Source organism: Pteropus medius, unplaced genomic scaffold (genome assembly GCF_902729225.1).
Source record: "Pteropus medius unplaced genomic scaffold, Ma_sr-lr_union100, whole genome shotgun sequence".
In the NCBI taxonomy this organism is placed as follows: Eukaryota; Metazoa; Chordata; class Mammalia; order Chiroptera; family Pteropodidae; genus Pteropus; species Pteropus medius.
This window is the reverse complement of record NW_024356249.1, coordinates 19,107,142-19,124,173: the sequence shown is the minus strand read 5'-3', so window position 1 is coordinate 19,124,173 and position 17,032 is coordinate 19,107,142. Positions and strand designations below refer to the sequence as shown.

General features: G+C 37.4%; 1 protein-coding gene across 4 annotated transcripts in view; it reads left to right on the top strand.

The window, feature by feature from the left end:
• The window catches only part of CAV1 (caveolin 1), a 31,728-nt gene extending 18,427 nt beyond the window's left edge, over positions 1–13,301 (top strand). For 3 of the 4 annotated variants that reach the window (XM_039861005.1, XM_039861006.1, XM_039861007.1), the window contains exon 3: positions 11,079–13,301. In XM_039861005.1, coding sequence (XP_039716939.1) covers positions 11,079–11,420 — 342 coding nt within the window. In that variant the 3' untranslated portion in view covers positions 11,421–13,301. The remainder of the gene's footprint in view (positions 1–11,078) is intronic. The other variant, XM_039861008.1, reaches the window with a different exon arrangement.
• The last annotated feature ends 3,731 nt before the right edge of the window (positions 13,302–17,032 follow it).

Below are 17,032 nucleotides of genomic sequence, written 5' to 3'. Positions count from 1 at the left end.
CACTGCAGAACTTTTCTATTTGGGAAGAGAACTCTCAACACTTGGAAAGGCTGTAGTTATTTTTCCTCAAGGATGGCAACATAAGTGCCCCCAAACACTGCTCCTCCCTGTTCAAGTTCAATGCTCCTGTTGCTAGCCCTTGTGTGGCCTATTTTTACACTTTTCACTATTTCATATCACTTATTTGATATCACTCAACGTCAAGAAGTGCTACCAAATTGATACCAGAAGCCTGAAGATCTGAAAAAAGTATCAAAAGATATGCAGCCTGCTTTGTACTGAGCCATCTTCATCTAGGTGCTTTTTGTAATAATGAAAATGTGATGCCATGTGGACAGGAGAGATGGTTCCAGGTTCTTAAAGAAGGCTCATGGCCAGCTAGTCTCACGTACACCAAATGTGCTTTTATGTTCCCATCCAAGAGCCCCATAAGAAAATGTGGGCAGCCTACTCAAGGAGGTGTGAAAATGCTCTGGAACCCTGCTATCATTTCATTCATCAGGATAGTTTCTAGCGATTTCAAAGGGATGTATACATATTCATTTCCTAGGACTGCGTTAAAAAGGTTCACAAACCAAGTGGCTTAAAGTGATAGAAATTTATAGTCTCACAGTTCTGGAGGCTAGAAATTCAAAATCGATGTGTCAGCAGGGCCATGCTTCCTCGGAAGCCTGCAGGGGAACCCTTCCTCGTCTCTACCTCGTTCCTGGGGCTCTGCAGTAATCTTTGGCATGCCTTGGCTTGCAGTGGCACAACTCTAGTCACACGGCCCTCCCCCTTTGTGCCTTCACATTTCCATCTTCTCGTAAAGACTCCTGACACATTGGATAAGGGGCCAACCTTGCTCCAGTATGACCTCATCCTAATCACATCTGTAAGACCAGTTCCAGAAAAGGTCACATTCTAAGATGCAGGGGATTAGGCCTTCAATATATCTTTTGAAGGGAGATTCAATTCAATGCATAACAGGAGGTAAACTAGGAATGTATATCTTTACTGTCAAAATAGGAAAATTTAGCTTAAATTTTCGAAGTATAAAACAAACCCTAGGATAATTGATACTCTTTTCTAAGAAGAACAAAAGAAGGAGAAACCTGTTGGTTACCTTCAAATGAAAGAAAAGAAAAAATAAAGCAAAAAAGAATTAATCCAAAGTAAAGAGAGTTCCATCAAGTTGGTGTTAGTGCCACTTTCTGGCATATCCAGGTGCTCAGTCAGCTGAGGCATCTTCTCCCCAGGGCATACTTGGTCACTGTGTGCCTCATGTTTGTAATAAACTCCTGAAGGCTGACGCACTTGCTAGAGATGAGCTAATCCTGCTAGCTCGCTTAATGGCAAAATGCAAAAAAAGCAGCGACCTGAATGGTTTCAAGAATGCCAAGAGCTTCTCCTTTTCCAAAACATCTCCTCTGTCCTCCTGACACTGTTACTGAAATCTCTGACATTTTCTCACTGTTCTATGAGATAAGTATTATTATACCTGCATTTTACAGATTGGAAACAAAGGCACAGAGAAGTTCAGTGGCATATGTGGGATAATACAGCAAAGCTGGGATTCAAACCCAGTCACCAACCAGGTCACCATATTGCTTTCAACCAGGTCACTATATTGCTTTCCAAAAGTAGAGGGCAAAACAGTAACTAACTTATTATCATGCCCATCAGGTCCTCTCATCCAGCAGAGAATGATACTTATGGCAGCTTTTGTTTCTCAAAGTGCCCTCCCCAGACCACTTGCATCAAAATGGGGGGAGAAGGTACAGATACCTGGATGCTACCCTCAGAACATGATACAGAACCTCAGGAATCTTCATTTTAACAAACATCCCCAGGAAATTCTTCAGTTTATTAATGTTTGAGAACCACTGGCCCTAAAGGAATGGAATAAGGAAAAGTAACAGTTTTATGATAAACCAGGAAAAGCCAGGGAGAGATGAGAAAGCAATGGAGACCCCGGTCAGTCAAATGACCCAGGGTTCCTGGCCAGAGAGAAGCTCGGTTGCCGGAGAGTGAGAATAACATTGAAAGTAGTCTGACAGCGGAAGAAGGCCAGCTGCATCCTCTTACTTGTATCACACACCCTTTCCTGATGGAAATGGTTATTTGCTGTCAGGGGAAGCATTATCTACTAGTTTGGATGGAAAGTTTGGGTGCAGGCAAGGGAGAGCAACCAGTGCATGTGGATTCAGAAATCCCTATGTGACTGTTTGAGCAGGTTTGAATAAACAGAATGGACTTTGGTGTGGAGTTAAAGAGGGTGGTGTGATGGCAGGAGAAACTGAATGAAGAACTGAGAGACTTAAATCCTGGTTTGGTCCAATCGCTGATTATAATCTTCCAGAAGCTCAGTCTCCTAGTCTATAAAATGGAGGAAATAACATCTGCCTTGTAGGTCTTCATATACAGGATGTAATGTGACCCCTTAAGGTATATAGTGCCCATAATATAAATTATTGCTATTCCAAGTCCTCTGTGAAAAGTCTGCCTCAGAATCTATCTGCCCCCTCAACACCTGAATCCATTAATGATGCATAAAAAACAATTGGCAAAGATGCTCTGCCTTGCTCTGTGCATCCACCTGCACTCCTACCAAGAAAGAAAATAGTCACCTAAATTCATTCTAAAGTACAAATTACTTGTAGGCCTCCTTTCCTGCAGTGGGGACATACATACACACGTGCATGCATGTGTGCACGCACACACACACAATGAGAAAAGTGTCGACTAGAGGCACCAAAGAACAAATTTACTCTCTTGACCCTACCCTTTCCCGCTGGGGCACTTTGCCGCTGGTCCCCTGCAGGACAGGGCCAGGCTGCTCCTCTGCTTCCACCCCTGCTTCCTCTTGGAGGCTCCTCCTCCTCATTCTCCAGTGTGTGCCCCCTGCTCTGGGGCCAGGTCTACACAACTGTAGTTATTCAGATCATTGGGGCTAAACCTAACCAAGCAAAACATGCTTTAATCAGTATTTTCTAAGTCATTTTTCCTTAAAGGTGAAGACTTCTGATTTGAATATCTCCTTCTGTGGGCTCTCTGCATTGCTGAAATCACCTCAATGATAACCAACCCTCCACTTCATTTTGGTCAGAATGGTCATGGTATTATAGAGTTATGGTGAATAAGAAGATCATTTTAAACAAAATGAGATAAGAAAAAATTAATTAATTAAAATATACTTGTGATACTAGGCAAAGAATTCATAGAAGATAATATGATGATTAGTGAAATGTTATATATGCCTACATCCTTTCAGTGGATACTTATAGCTCCTTTAAAGTATTATTCATATTGAAGAAATAATTTTTGCTAATTAATGTGTGCCTAGTACTACTAGGTATTGTGGAGGATACCAAGATGGGTGCAAGAAGCACAGACCTGCCCTAAACTCTGGTTTGGTCCTGTCATTTATTAGTTAAGTGACTTTTCCTTAGTGAGAAAATAGAAGATTTTCCATTCCTATTACGAAGATAACCTAGAACTTCACGACTTTGTGAAAAGAAAGAGATGAGTGAAATAGGGCCCTATAAATGTAAAATATTATTATTCTGAGGCCTCCATATTGTCTGGAAAGCAACAAGAGGGAGATCAGTCCAAAGGGACAGGCTCAAAGGTTCTATCTGGAGGCCCAGGCCAGGAACTGCAGATCCCCTGCATACACCCCCACCCCCCACACACACCCCAACCCTCTTGCTCACAGAGGTAGGTAAATATCCATTTTTTACCCCCTCCAGATTAAAACCCTGATTAACAGTGTCCCCCTTCCTTCCTCCCCAAGGGACAATCCTATGTCTTGCGCATGGTAAGTTGCCTAGTACCTACCACTTCGAGGCAGCCCAAACATGTCAGTATCTCCACCCTAGTTTACATGTTTCCTAGGGCTGCGTGTGGATCCTCTGGGAATCTAAGTAATTGCAGACATTACAACACAATCCAGGTCACTTCTTTTCTGTCAGGGCTGTAACAACACTGCAGCCTTTTCCCCTATTGGTGCCAGTTTGGCCCAGTAAACACGTGGGTATTTGCCCTTGCCCTTGACAAAACACATGGGCATTAGAGCAAAGTTTCTGTGTTCTGGTAACATTTCACTGTGCTAGTTCTCTACACTCATACACTCACACACAACATTTAATCCATTGACTTCAAAGGCCGCTCAACATGTTGGGAAGATGAGTGAGAACAGTGAAGGGAATTTGAAATTAGTCTAAACCCTCTTTCTGTCCCACTGGGTTTGGTGCATACATTAGGATTTTAGAAGTGCATATTTCATTTCTTAAAACTTGCATTTGTTTAAACTGGGTTTAGAATCATGAAAATAAATCAGGATTTCTATTGCCAGTTTCTGTGTTTTTCATAATAAACAATACTCATTCACCCTTGTCCAGTAATACATATTTATAGGCTTAAATTAGGAAAAGCTTTGCAAAGAGATTTCCATTCATTATCCACCAACTTCCAGATGTCATCCAGCACATGAGGCGCTCCCAGAAAGAAGCAGGAAGTGAAACAGGGCTTCAAGGCATGGAGGGGAAAGAGAGGCATAGACAAAAAGGAGCTGTCATTAAATCCAAATGGGGCATGGCATCCCCTGGTCTTTTGCTTGAGAAAAAAAAGAGAAATCTTGTTTAAACTACAGATTCCCCAAGCCCCACCTCAGAGAGTCTGATCTGAATCTGAAATGGAGCCTGTGCATCTGCATTCTAGCAAGCACTCCATGCCCACTCCCACAGTTGAATTCGTTGTCACACTGCCCCTACAGAGAACCCCTGAGAACTGAGGACCCCTGTGTTAGTGCATTATAATCAAGAGTCCAGATTCAGTGACGGGTTTTTTAGATGGAGCTGGGTCTTAGTCTTTGCTGCATATCTCGTTATAAAACCAAGTTGCTTTACATATATGAGCCGATTGTACTATCAATACCCTAAAACTTTTCTAAAGTTTTATTTAACATGAATTGTAGAAAGTTGAATAGGTTGTATTTTCTTCTCAAACATTTCTGGACTTTGCCTAGAATCAAATAACTGGGTATTTATATACACATTTCTATAAACATGGAAACTGAATTAACTAGTAGAAGAGAACAATAAAATAGAAAATAAGAAATGATAATCAAAATGAAGGTGGTTGTTTTGTAATTGTATTAGTTTCCTATAGCTGCATAAAGAATTAACCCGAAATTTCGTGGCTTGAAAGAACAAACATTTATCATCTTACAGTGTGTCAGGAATTCAGGTATGACTTAGCTGAGTGGTTCTGACTCAGGGCCTCTCAGAAGCTGCAATCCAGCTGTCAGTACTGGAGACATCTCAAGGGCTAACTGGGAGAGACCCACTTACAAGCTCACACACATGGCCAATGGCAAGTTTCAGTTCTTCCCAGACTGTTGGACAGAGGACCTCAGTTTCTCATGGTTGTTGGCCAGAGTCCTCCTTCAGTTTCTCCACAAGACAACTCACAACGTGGCAGCTGGCTTCCAGTAAAGCAAGTAAGAAGAGAGCCAAAAAAGGAAGCAAGATGGATGGTCTTTTATAACCTGATCTTGGTTGGAAGTAACGCCGCATCACTTTTGTCATGTTTTATTTAAAAGCAAATCACTAAGTCCAGCCCACACTCAAGGGGAGAGCATTAAACAGGGCAGGTATACCAGCAAGTAGGGGAGGGGAGAATCATGGGGAGCCATCATAGGTGTTATCTACATAGAATACATTCATGCGTTTCTTTCATGATCAATTTATAATCCTATTTATTTTTTTTATTTTTCTATTTTTTGCTAAAATTAAATGTTAATGTAAAGCAAATATTTTCTGATACGGGTTAGGCAGCATATTCTGGAATAAAATCCAATAGTATTGGGAAGTTACATTGAAGTTAGACATTGAACTCAGGTTTCTAAATAAGGAAATATACACCTACTATGTCAACCAACAGGAAAGTGTTTAGTTACTTTATCGCTTAGGAATGTTTTCTGCTACAGGTAACTAAAAATCTGAATAGCTGCGGCTTAAAAATAAGGATATATATGTCACATAAGTAAAGTCTAGAGATGGACAGCTACTAGCATTGTTTTTACAGCCTGATAATGGCAAAAGCAGCATCTTCTATTTTCTTGGCCTTTTAATTATGCATGTCATTTCATGGTCACAAGATGACTTCTCTACATTAAGGCTACATATCATATCCTAAGTAGGATGAAAGGGGAAAAGGACAGCATCATATATCTCTGTCTTTTTTTATAAGGAAGATAAAGCTTTCCTTAAAGCCACGTCCAGTAGATTTCCACTTAGATCTCATTGGTCAGACGGAGTCATGTGTCTACCATAAACCAATCACTCATCAAGTAGACTAACATTACCACAGCAATCTAAACAAACCATAATTTATCTCTGAGATCAAAGAATTATTACTATTATCTGGATAATGAAGATTCTGCAGGCAGAGATGTAGGACTGTGGATATTGAGCAGGCAACACATGAGTTTGCTATAAACATCTGTGTTGTTATTTATGTGTTCTATGTATCTAATACAAGCACAATTTCCACTTACGAATCTAAAAAGATATTTTCCCACAGAAACAGAATATGCAAGCATCATTGCTTATAAAATCTTAAATGTACTTGAAGTTTCCTTCTTAAAAATTTCTTATTCAGAAATAGAAAGTCCAGATTTTGAGACAAAAAATGACCCCGTATTTTTTTAATCCTGTGTACATATAAAATGTTTTTAAAATATCGCCATAAGATATATTTAATAAGATGTAATCTTCTGAGATTTACTGCATTAGCCCAGTATTATCAAAACGAAAGACAGATTGCCTTTCCTGACATCTGCTAGATTTTTGTTGACTTATGTTTCCGAAACTGTAGCCTCATAAGTCAATGTTGCACAAAGGTATTTAATGTCATTTATAACAATCTAGTAATATAAACTGTTGACTCCTTTTAAAGCATCTATTAAGACACAGAAAAATCACTGAAGCACATTTATGCCTTTGATCTTGAGGTCTGCATAATGGTTCTTGTCATAAGGACAACTTGTTCTGTAAATTACAGAACAGAAAATCAGTTCTTGGAGCAGCAGCTCAATCTCACCTACATCTCTTGTTTCTGTTTATTTTTGTTTTTAAAGCAAATCTCTAATTCCTGTTCTGCTCCAAATCTAAATGAGTAGGTAAAGTTCTGCTCCAGTCAAAGCCTGCCCTCCTGTGAGGGATAAGAAGAGTGAATCCCTGAGGAAATGGAATTCCAGAGTGGTAGTTTTGATGAGGGCTGAATCAAACTGATGATGCATGGGGATAATGAGTACAATGGGGATTGTCAAAGAGAGATATCAACATTTATTGAACAGTAGACCTGCAAGACCTCTTGAGAGCAAGATACTATTCAAGTTCAGACACAAGCCTAGCTGCCTTTTGCATTGGCTATGGAATGCAGCAGCCAGAATGAAGATGTGTGGTGGTAGCAGAAGAGGTAGTGGAAGAGGCGAGAATGGCTCCTAAGCCTAAATTCCAATCCTGCAACTGCCATTAAATGGGAAGATATTCTTGACTCAGTCATCTGACAGCTGTGGCCATCAATTTCTCTATCTCCAGTGGGGCTTCATTTCCTTGAGGATCCTTTTAGCTTTAAATATCTACGAATATGCCGAAGCAACTGTGTTTTGATTGATGTAGAATTTTGAGTTGCCCTTCAATGGAATGACTGATGACTAGCAGAACTTCTTTGGATTCAGTACATTATGAATATATGTCAAAAGGTGCAATGAGGATATTTTATTTAACAATTTCCTCCAGTTTTCTTCACCCTGGATAGATTTACGGAAATGTCTGTGTTCATGCTGTGAAAAGGACATTTCTCCTAACGTCACACAGAGATACTGTTCAAGTCAATGTCTTAGAAGACAATGAGAGGCTTACAGGAGGCCTAGAGTTATGAACAGGCTAGGTGGAGGGATGTGGGGAGAGAGATGTAAGGGAAAATTTCCTAGGGAAATAGTGTGGAGCACAGGGCTGGACATAGGCCTGGGAATCAGGAAGTTAGAGTTCTAATTTCAGATTTTCTACTGATTCACTTGGGACCTTGAGAATGTCTGGCCCATTTAAATTGTTCTGTGCCTCAGTTTCCTTATCTGTCAGTTAGAGTGAGAGTTTTGGGCTGGGTGCCCAGACTTGAGAGAACACTCTGTGCAGGGCCATGAAAATACAACCAGCCCCTAAAATGGAAAGCATCCTCGTTACTAAGTGTCCTAACTTAAAATGGAACTGTTAACAAGAGTAATTTTCTTAATAATCAAAATGTGAATGTTTTAGAAAGCGCATCTATCTGGGTGAAAATTAAGCAAGTAAGACTACTATAAAGGCTTGTCACCCTGGGAATACATAAGTAAAAATAGATCAAATTTAAAGTAGGACAAATTCCAGCTTTGCTTCTTAGCATTTGTATAACCTTGAGTGATTTCTTAACCTACCACATTACCCTCAGCTGCAAAATGGGAGTAATGGGATTTATCTCAGAGGGTTGTGGTAGATGATTACAAATGGAAGTTAGTTCTTTTGGTGAGGTTGAATTCACAGCCACTATATACTTTGCAGCTGGTAGTTCCTCTTATTACAATTGTCTATTAAAAATTTTAGTCACTCAGAGCAAGAAATTTTTTAATGCTTCTACCTACTGAGCATTTACTGTATTGCAGTGTTCTATCTCCATGCTAAGGACTTTACATACATTATTTCATGTACTCTTCACCAAAATCTATTACTATTCCTGTTGTAGAAATGGAAGTAGGGAGAAACTAAGCTTTATTTCTGGCTCCATTGTGTTTCCTTAACCCTCCCTTGTTTTCTTCTTCTCAGCTGTACTTTTAGTATTTGTTAGGCCTCCTTAAATTTTCAAAACTAGAGCAACAACTAACTGATTGAATATACTAAGGACAAATCATGCTCACTGGCAGTTTCTGGAAAGCACTGAAAAATCAGCTACCCTGAAATTTTCTAAGCAACTAAAGCTTAAGAATTTTATACACATTCATTGATTAAAATCCTTTATATTTAAGTTTATAAAAATAAAGTTATCAATAAATCTTACACACATGCATATATTCATAGATATTCACTAATAGCCAATTGTGTATATGATGTACATGACCTCATAACACTGTCCTCAAACACCATGCTATAGGAATTTCTAATTATCAGTAAGGTCAAATTCAGCAAACTCTTTTTTGTTAATGTGCCTTTTAATTGTGAAATATTATAACTGCCTTAGAGAAAATTTTTAAAGTATTTCTTAAAGCAATGTGATATTGAATAGTCTGTATCTTTCAGACAAGATTTGAAATTTGAATCCACCTCTTATCTACCTGGACAATTTATTAACATTTTGAACCTCACATTTTTTTCTATAAGATGAGAATAATATATTACCAAGTTACTGTGAGTTAAATGAGAACAGTGTATGATCATAATAGCCAGTCAACAAATATCAGTAACTATCTCTTCCCTTGGAAAAGTTTCTCAAGGCAGATATGTTTAAAGTCCATTCTGTAAAAAAGTAGGAATCTCCTGATCTAGTAAAGTGCTTCCCAACTTCCTTTGAAGATAGACTCTTTATTCTCAAATGAAAGTAATGGACCCTCTCCCATTGTACACTCAAAACATAGGTACCTATTTCAAAGCATTCATGGGCCACCATTGCCGATCCTTTGACTCAAATTAAGAATGCCTGCTCTAGTGTATTAATTTTGACTTCACCAAAGCTCCTGAGAATTAATTGTTTCACCAAATCCTCTTACAGAACAAAATCATCTTTAAAAAATAAAATTGTTTGAGTATATTAGATTTGAATGAAGAAAAATAGCTTTGGGAAAATGCAGTGTTAGAACAAAACCCCATAATAGACAAGTAAATTGCACAGAAACTTCATTAAAGAATTGATCTGACTTGCCATATATTTCGTACAACCTTTTAAAACACACAAGTTAATGTTTATTTCTGAATCTAGATCTAAAGGAGCAAAGAAAAAATTAGAAGGACAATAAATCTATCTAATTCATTTACATAATTGTGGACATACCATTTTTACATATTACATTATTAGGACATTGAACACTAGATCAAGAAACAGAATGTCCTAGAAAATAAACTTTAACTATTGGTAAGCATCATATACTTTTTCCAAGAGTTTTATTGTGTTGAATCCAAGGTGGCTCTTTAGCAATGAGAGGCTCCATGGATTCACCCAAGTTTTCATTCCCTAATCCTGAGCTGGGCTGTATCACGGCTTGCAGGCATCAACTTATTTGGATTTCAAACTACATTAGATCCCTTCGTATATCTGCCAATGCCAAGCAGCTGAGCTGGCTCTGTCCCACTCTTCTGGGAGTAATTTTTTTATCTTATGTTTTGTCTATACAAATCCTTCCAGGGGGATGAAATCTCCTGAGAATTAGTCATTTAGGTGAATGTGTACTGTGGGAAAACATGCTACTGGGAAAGGGGCCAAGTTTGCATTCTGGCCCCACCTTCATTGTATGTTTGACTTTAGCAAGTCACCTTCGCCTCTCTGAACCACCGTATCTTCTTTTGCAAGATGACAGCCTACTCACTGCATCATCCGTCCTTGTTCCTGGGGCCTTGCTCACACCATTTCCAAGGTCCCTTCTTCCTTCCTTTCCAAATCATACCCCATTTTTCAAGCCCTGCTTAAGACCCTAAAATATCCTGTGCGGACTTCTTCAGTTCTCTCAGCTCACAATGTTCTAATTTATCTAAAGGCAGGAATTTTATCATATCCATTTGGTTTCTCCTAGAGTAGTACTTTTCAACCTTTCACAGGGTAAAGAAACACATGGAGAACATGTTAAAAGTTCCCCCTGGATTCCACCCCCCAGAGACGCAATAACGTGGGGCCTAAATATCTGCTTTTCCAATAAGTTCCAAGGGATGCTGATGTTGCTGGGTGCCTTCGAGCATCTCACACAGAACCTGTACATAAAAGCTAATATGTATTTATGGATGCTCAGTAGTGGTTTTTTTTTTTTCTTTTCTTCTATTTGAAGCTCATATTCTGTCACTTATTCCTTTTAGATTGATTTTGAAGATGTGATTGCAGAACCAGAAGGGACACACAGTTTCGACGGCATCTGGAAGGCCAGCTTCACCACCTTCACTGTGACGAAATATTGGTTTTATCGCCTGCTGTCTGCCCTCTTTGGCATCCCAATGGCACTCATCTGGGGCATTTACTTCGCCATTGTTTCTTTCCTGCATATCTGGGTAGTTGTACCGTACATTAAGAGTTTCCTGATTGAGATTCAGTGCATCAGCCGTGTCTATTCCATCTGCATCCACACCTTCTGTGACCCACTCTTTGAGGCTACTGGCAAAATATTCAGCAATATCCGTATCAACATGCAGAAAGAAATATAAATGACATTTTAAAGATAGAAGTATATCTGATTCTTTTTTTTCTCCTTTTAATTTTCTCGGTGCCAATTTCAAGTTTTAAGTTGCTAGTACAGCAACAATATATAAGTGAATTTTCTTGGTTCAGAAAAAAAGAAATCATTCTCTCAGTTTTCAGAGCTATTATTTATCTCTTCTGAGCTATTTCATCTTTTTTTTTTTTTGGTGGTCTAAATTTTTTAAACTCATTTAAAATGTTTTCCTTACATTTTTATTTGCATGTGGATCATTGTTTTATTGCCTGAGATATGACTCTATTGTTAAAAGATAATTTGAGAGAAATATGAAGAACTAAGGAAGAAAAACAAGAACCAACAACTTCAAATGCCTATTCTAAAATGATCATTTTATGATAAGGGAAGAATTCCAGGCTTAATTGTACAGGTATGTGGGCTGGTTTTAAGCAAACTCTTCCCTTACCATCTGAAGTGTTAGTGGATTGCTGCCATCCACTTTAATGATACAGTGGGATCTAGTGATCTTTATCAAATTAGAAAACATACTCTGCCTTCACATGATCCAACTAATGCCTTACCCTTCTTGAAATTTTAACCTGAGATACTTTCTGTGCCAGAATATTTCTTATATAGATAATGAGACCTCAAGTGCCTTCCTGTTCTTCACAGTTTCTTTTTCGAATAGGGTCCAACTGGTCAGCTTTCATGAGATCAGCAACCTTCCTAGAGACCAAAATTAGAAAATACATTACCGAGTTCTTCATGCTTGTTTTTGACTGTGAGATAGAGTCGGATGAAGTTCCTGTCTGCACTTGATCATGCAACATCTTTATCCATATGGAGTATGATCCACATCAGCCCCATGAAATGAAGTAAGGTGAATAAATGGGGCTGAGCCCTCTCTGGGCTGGCAGGAGTGGAAGCCAACTTTCCCTGCCTCTCATCAGCTGAATGAGGTCAGCATGTCTATTCAACTTCGTTTATTTTCAAGAATAATCACGCTTTCCTGACTCCAAACTAATCCATCATTGGGGTGGTTTAGTGGCTGAACATTGTGTTCCCTTTTCAGCTGATCAGTGGGCCTCAGGGGAAGGGCTCATAAAATGGAGGCCATTGTGTGAGACTGTCAGAGTTGTTGCAAATGTGACCCCTTTAAAGTAAAGCACTTGCAAACGTCTGTTATGCTGCGACACATGGCCCCTCCCCCTGCCAGGAGCTTTGGACCTAATCCAAGCATCATTTTGCTCAGAGAGAAGATGGGGGATGAGGCAGTAATAAAAGATTGAGTAGTTTTGCTGGAATAAATTAGAATTCTTCCGAACTCAAACTGAGGAATGTAAGTTACCTGTAAACCTGAGTCATACAGAAAGCTGCCTGGTACATCTAAAAGCTTTTTATTCCTCCTGCTCATATTAAGATTCTGTCCTTGGGGAATTTATTTTTAACCTTCAGTTGTGCTTTTACTTTTAGTTTCATACACCTGTTAGATGGACTCTGCTTGATTTTTTTTTTTGTCCCTTTCAGTTTTCCTGACATTTTAATTACCAACATCTTACATATTTTGATTTTTTGCATTTAAAACAGACACTGGCATGAACATAGTTTTACTTTTAAACTGTGTACATAACTGAAAATGTACTATACTGCATACTTTTTTAAGTGTAAAGATATTTTTATCTTTATATAAGGAAACTCACTTGGGAAATTGCTTTGTGATTCAGTCTGTAAACTGCCTATCCCAAGACATGTCTGTTCTACTTAGATGCAGATTGAGTGTTGGTCCAAAAGATTGCTGAAATTTATATGCTTACTGATATATTTTACACTTTTTTATCCTGCATGTCTGTAAAGTTATAAATCTACACAATAAAAATGTTTAACAGTTCAACAATTGGCTTTATTATTTTTCACCAAAATTGATGTGTATGTGTCAGTGCCTGTGTGCACGTGTGTGTATATGTATAAAGGTTAGTGTGCATGTATATAGTGTGTATACACATTTGTATGGTGTTTGTGGGGGGGTTGGTCTTCCACTTTTCAGCTATTACAAAGTCATGTAGGTAGAATATTTCTTCTAAGGCCACCATCACCCATGAGTTTCTTTAGATAAAAATTATAATTAATAAGAAAGATTTGTTTAGCCATTTACCCAATGCTTTATTATATGTCATCTGATTTGAGCTCCTAACAACTTTGCTTGATGGGTATTAGTATTTCTCCTTTAGTAAATGATACATTCAGGGAATAATGCCTTGAGTTTTGCCATGTCTTAACCAGAATTTTTTAAAAGGCACACTTCAGAAACCATTTATTTGGGGGCCTTGAATAAGTTTATGATCAGAGCTTCTGTATTAGGGTTCTCCAGAGAAAGAGAACCAATAGGAAATATATATATATCATATATGAATGTGTAAGGAATAATATGTGTTTAAAGAGATATTATAAGAAATTGGTTTGCCCAATTTTTGGAGACTAACAAGTCTGAAGATCTGCAGGGTGAATCAACAAGCTGGAGAGAAACACCCAGAATAATGTTTGACCAAATATCTGGGAATCCTAGTCAAGCTGACACACAAAATTAACCATTGTAGTTTCCAAACAAAATTTGGCAGGGGGATCTTCTTCTAATCTCCTTCACCCCGAAATGCCTTCCATGCAGTTTAGAGAGCCCCTCTCTTTGCTGGGCTCTCAACCAAGCACTGAGGATGCTAATTTAGTAAACCAGTCTGGTATTTGTGTTGACCCAACAAATCCATGTCTAGTAAGCGGTATGGAGATGTGCTTTTGACCATGGCAGCATGTGAGATTCTGGCCAAAGTTATGCCCTCAGTTCAAGCGGAATCAGTGAAGTGACTTTAAAGGTTTTATTATTTGAGTTTCTAAATGAATACTGATTAACCAAATCGAGATTTTATTTATTTATATTTTGGTTCAGCCACATACATGAAACAGTTCCATTTTTGTTTGCACAAATAATTACATGGTTTCAGACACCTTTTACTCCATATTGGGAATAAACAGCTTTGCACTTTACACACTTTGTAAATGTTAGCTACATAATAATATACACCAACCTAGTGGAATGGGACTCTATCTGAATAGCTGACTCATACCTTCTCTGATGCAAGTGATGATACTCTTAATGTAACACAAAAGAGTAAAAGGCATTCATATGAAAAATATTGGTTAGTAATGAGGTAATAAAAATAAATGCATTGAAATACTATTTTTGTCTAAGTTTACAGTAATCAAAAATTAAAATAATATCTAAATTGGTGAGAGTACAAAGAAGCAAGCACACTCATCATTGCTTCTGCAAGTGTAACTGGTGCAAGCCTTCTAGAGGACAATTAATATACATATGATTGATCCAACAATTTCACTTACTAAACAAAAATAACAGGAATACCAAGGTTCATCATCATGGATATTCATTATTTGATCATTAATAGTAGAAAATATTGGAAACAAAATAAATATTCAGAAATAGGGAATTGGTTAAATTATGGTATATATATTTAATAGGCTACTATTAGCTTTTAAATATTTTTATGTATTAGAATAATGACATGGAAATATGATCCTAATATAATGTTAACTTTAAAATTTAAAAATTATACATAAAATATGCTGCTACTTTTTTGTTAAAAAAAAATGTTGGAGTGATTCAAATAAGTGCATCATTTCTTAGCGTCCATCAGGCACTTTATAGGATTATGTCATTTATACAAGATTTCAAAATGGTATTAATGTCCTCATTTTACAAATAAGATTTAATTTTAGTGAGTCACCAGTTACGCACAACTAATAAGCATCGGAGTGCTTGTTTAATCCAGGTGTATCCAATACCAAAGCACTGCTCCTTTTTCTCTATCCTCCTGCTCTGCATGGTTTCTGAGCCCTAAGCTTTCCTCCTCTTCATAAGTCTTCCTGTTCCTACTGGCTTGCAGAATCATTTCACACACCCTTAAATGCATAATAAGCAAGTAATGTGAGCAGAGTTGGAGTAAACTTTAGCAATAGTTATGTCATAGCAGTTAAAACTTATTATAACCTCTGGGTGCCAAGCATTATTCTATACACTTTAATATATTTTGTTCACTTAATCTTCCCAATAATCCTATGTGGATGTACTCTCATTATTACCTCACTGTACAGATTAGGAAATTTAGGTACAGAGAAGTCAAATAACTTGTCCAAGGTCCCATAGCCAGTAATAGACATGGAGTCTGGCTCCAGAGTCTAGGAGCTGAACCGTGGCACCAAACCACAGAGTTCCTGATAATGCCAGAAACCAGGAAGCAAGTTGTGCCTCTACCAAGAACAAGTAATGGTCAATAATATGGGATTAAAATGCAAATTAAAATGCAAATTAAAACATTTTCACCTAAATATAAAATTAAATTGTTCTCATAGATTTACACAAATCTTTGATTTAAAGATTTAAATATAAGGTTTTACAACATAAAAAGTGTTTTATAGTAGTGTATATTCAATCACAGTATAGCTTAATGACTTCCAAGACCATAAAATGACTGACAAGTTGATGTACAGACTCCAAGACAGAGGTTTCAGTGGTGGAAAGAAACACTTAAAATTGTGAAATAAGTCATAATATTTATATTTATTTGTACAAAAACTCAACAATGTAATAAAACCAGATTAGATATAGAGAACTGATAAAAAAAAAAAAACATTTTACCATTGAGATTCAAAACCCTTCTATTTTATTTCTCTAGGAATCTATTTTTTTACTTGATTTTTATATGCATTCTCAAATCTGACGATTACTTGAGCAATAATGAATTTCTCTAGGTGTTTTTCATCACCCATCTTACTGGAGCCATCGATGCAAACTCTCTTCTCTTTCTACAATGCAAACAAATCTACATAGATTCGTTCCTATCTTCTCTTTCCCTACTACCAAAATGAGGAAAGATTCCCTACTCCTATCAAAAGCCATTCCTTCCATATGTGTTCTGAATCTCATTCCTTTTTATTTTTCCAAGATCTTTACTCCTTGGTTATATCCTCTTATTCCTTTCCATCAGTCTCTACCTGGATTGTTCTTATCAGAATACAAACATCATGTTTATCTATCTCATTTAAAAAAAATAAAACTCTCTCTCTTGAGCTCAGAACATCCTCTAACCATCAGCTATTTTTCTTTTACAGTCAAACATCTCAAAAGAATTACCTACAGACATTAAACACTATCAGATTACCCTAGCTATAATTGTATTTTAGGTCAAATAGGTTTTTAAAATAATTTACTTCAGGTGCCCAGACATAGGCATAGGCACAGTCATAGGTCAATGTCATCATTAGTCTATGTGTGACTCTCTTTTATTTGATTTTATTTATTTTCTTATTTAGTTATCATTGATTAGCACTTGTGAATTGATCACCTAATCAAAGAACTAGAACAGTACTAAAAACTCATAATTACACATTTTATCCTTCTCTCTGCCATTTACTTGTTCCCCTCTACCCCTATGAGGTAACCATTCTCTCAAATTTTCTATTTATTATTTTCTTGAATTCTTAAAAAATTTGTTTAGATATAAACAATCTCTCAAACTGAAAATTACTTAGTTTTAGCTATTTTTATGTTTTCCT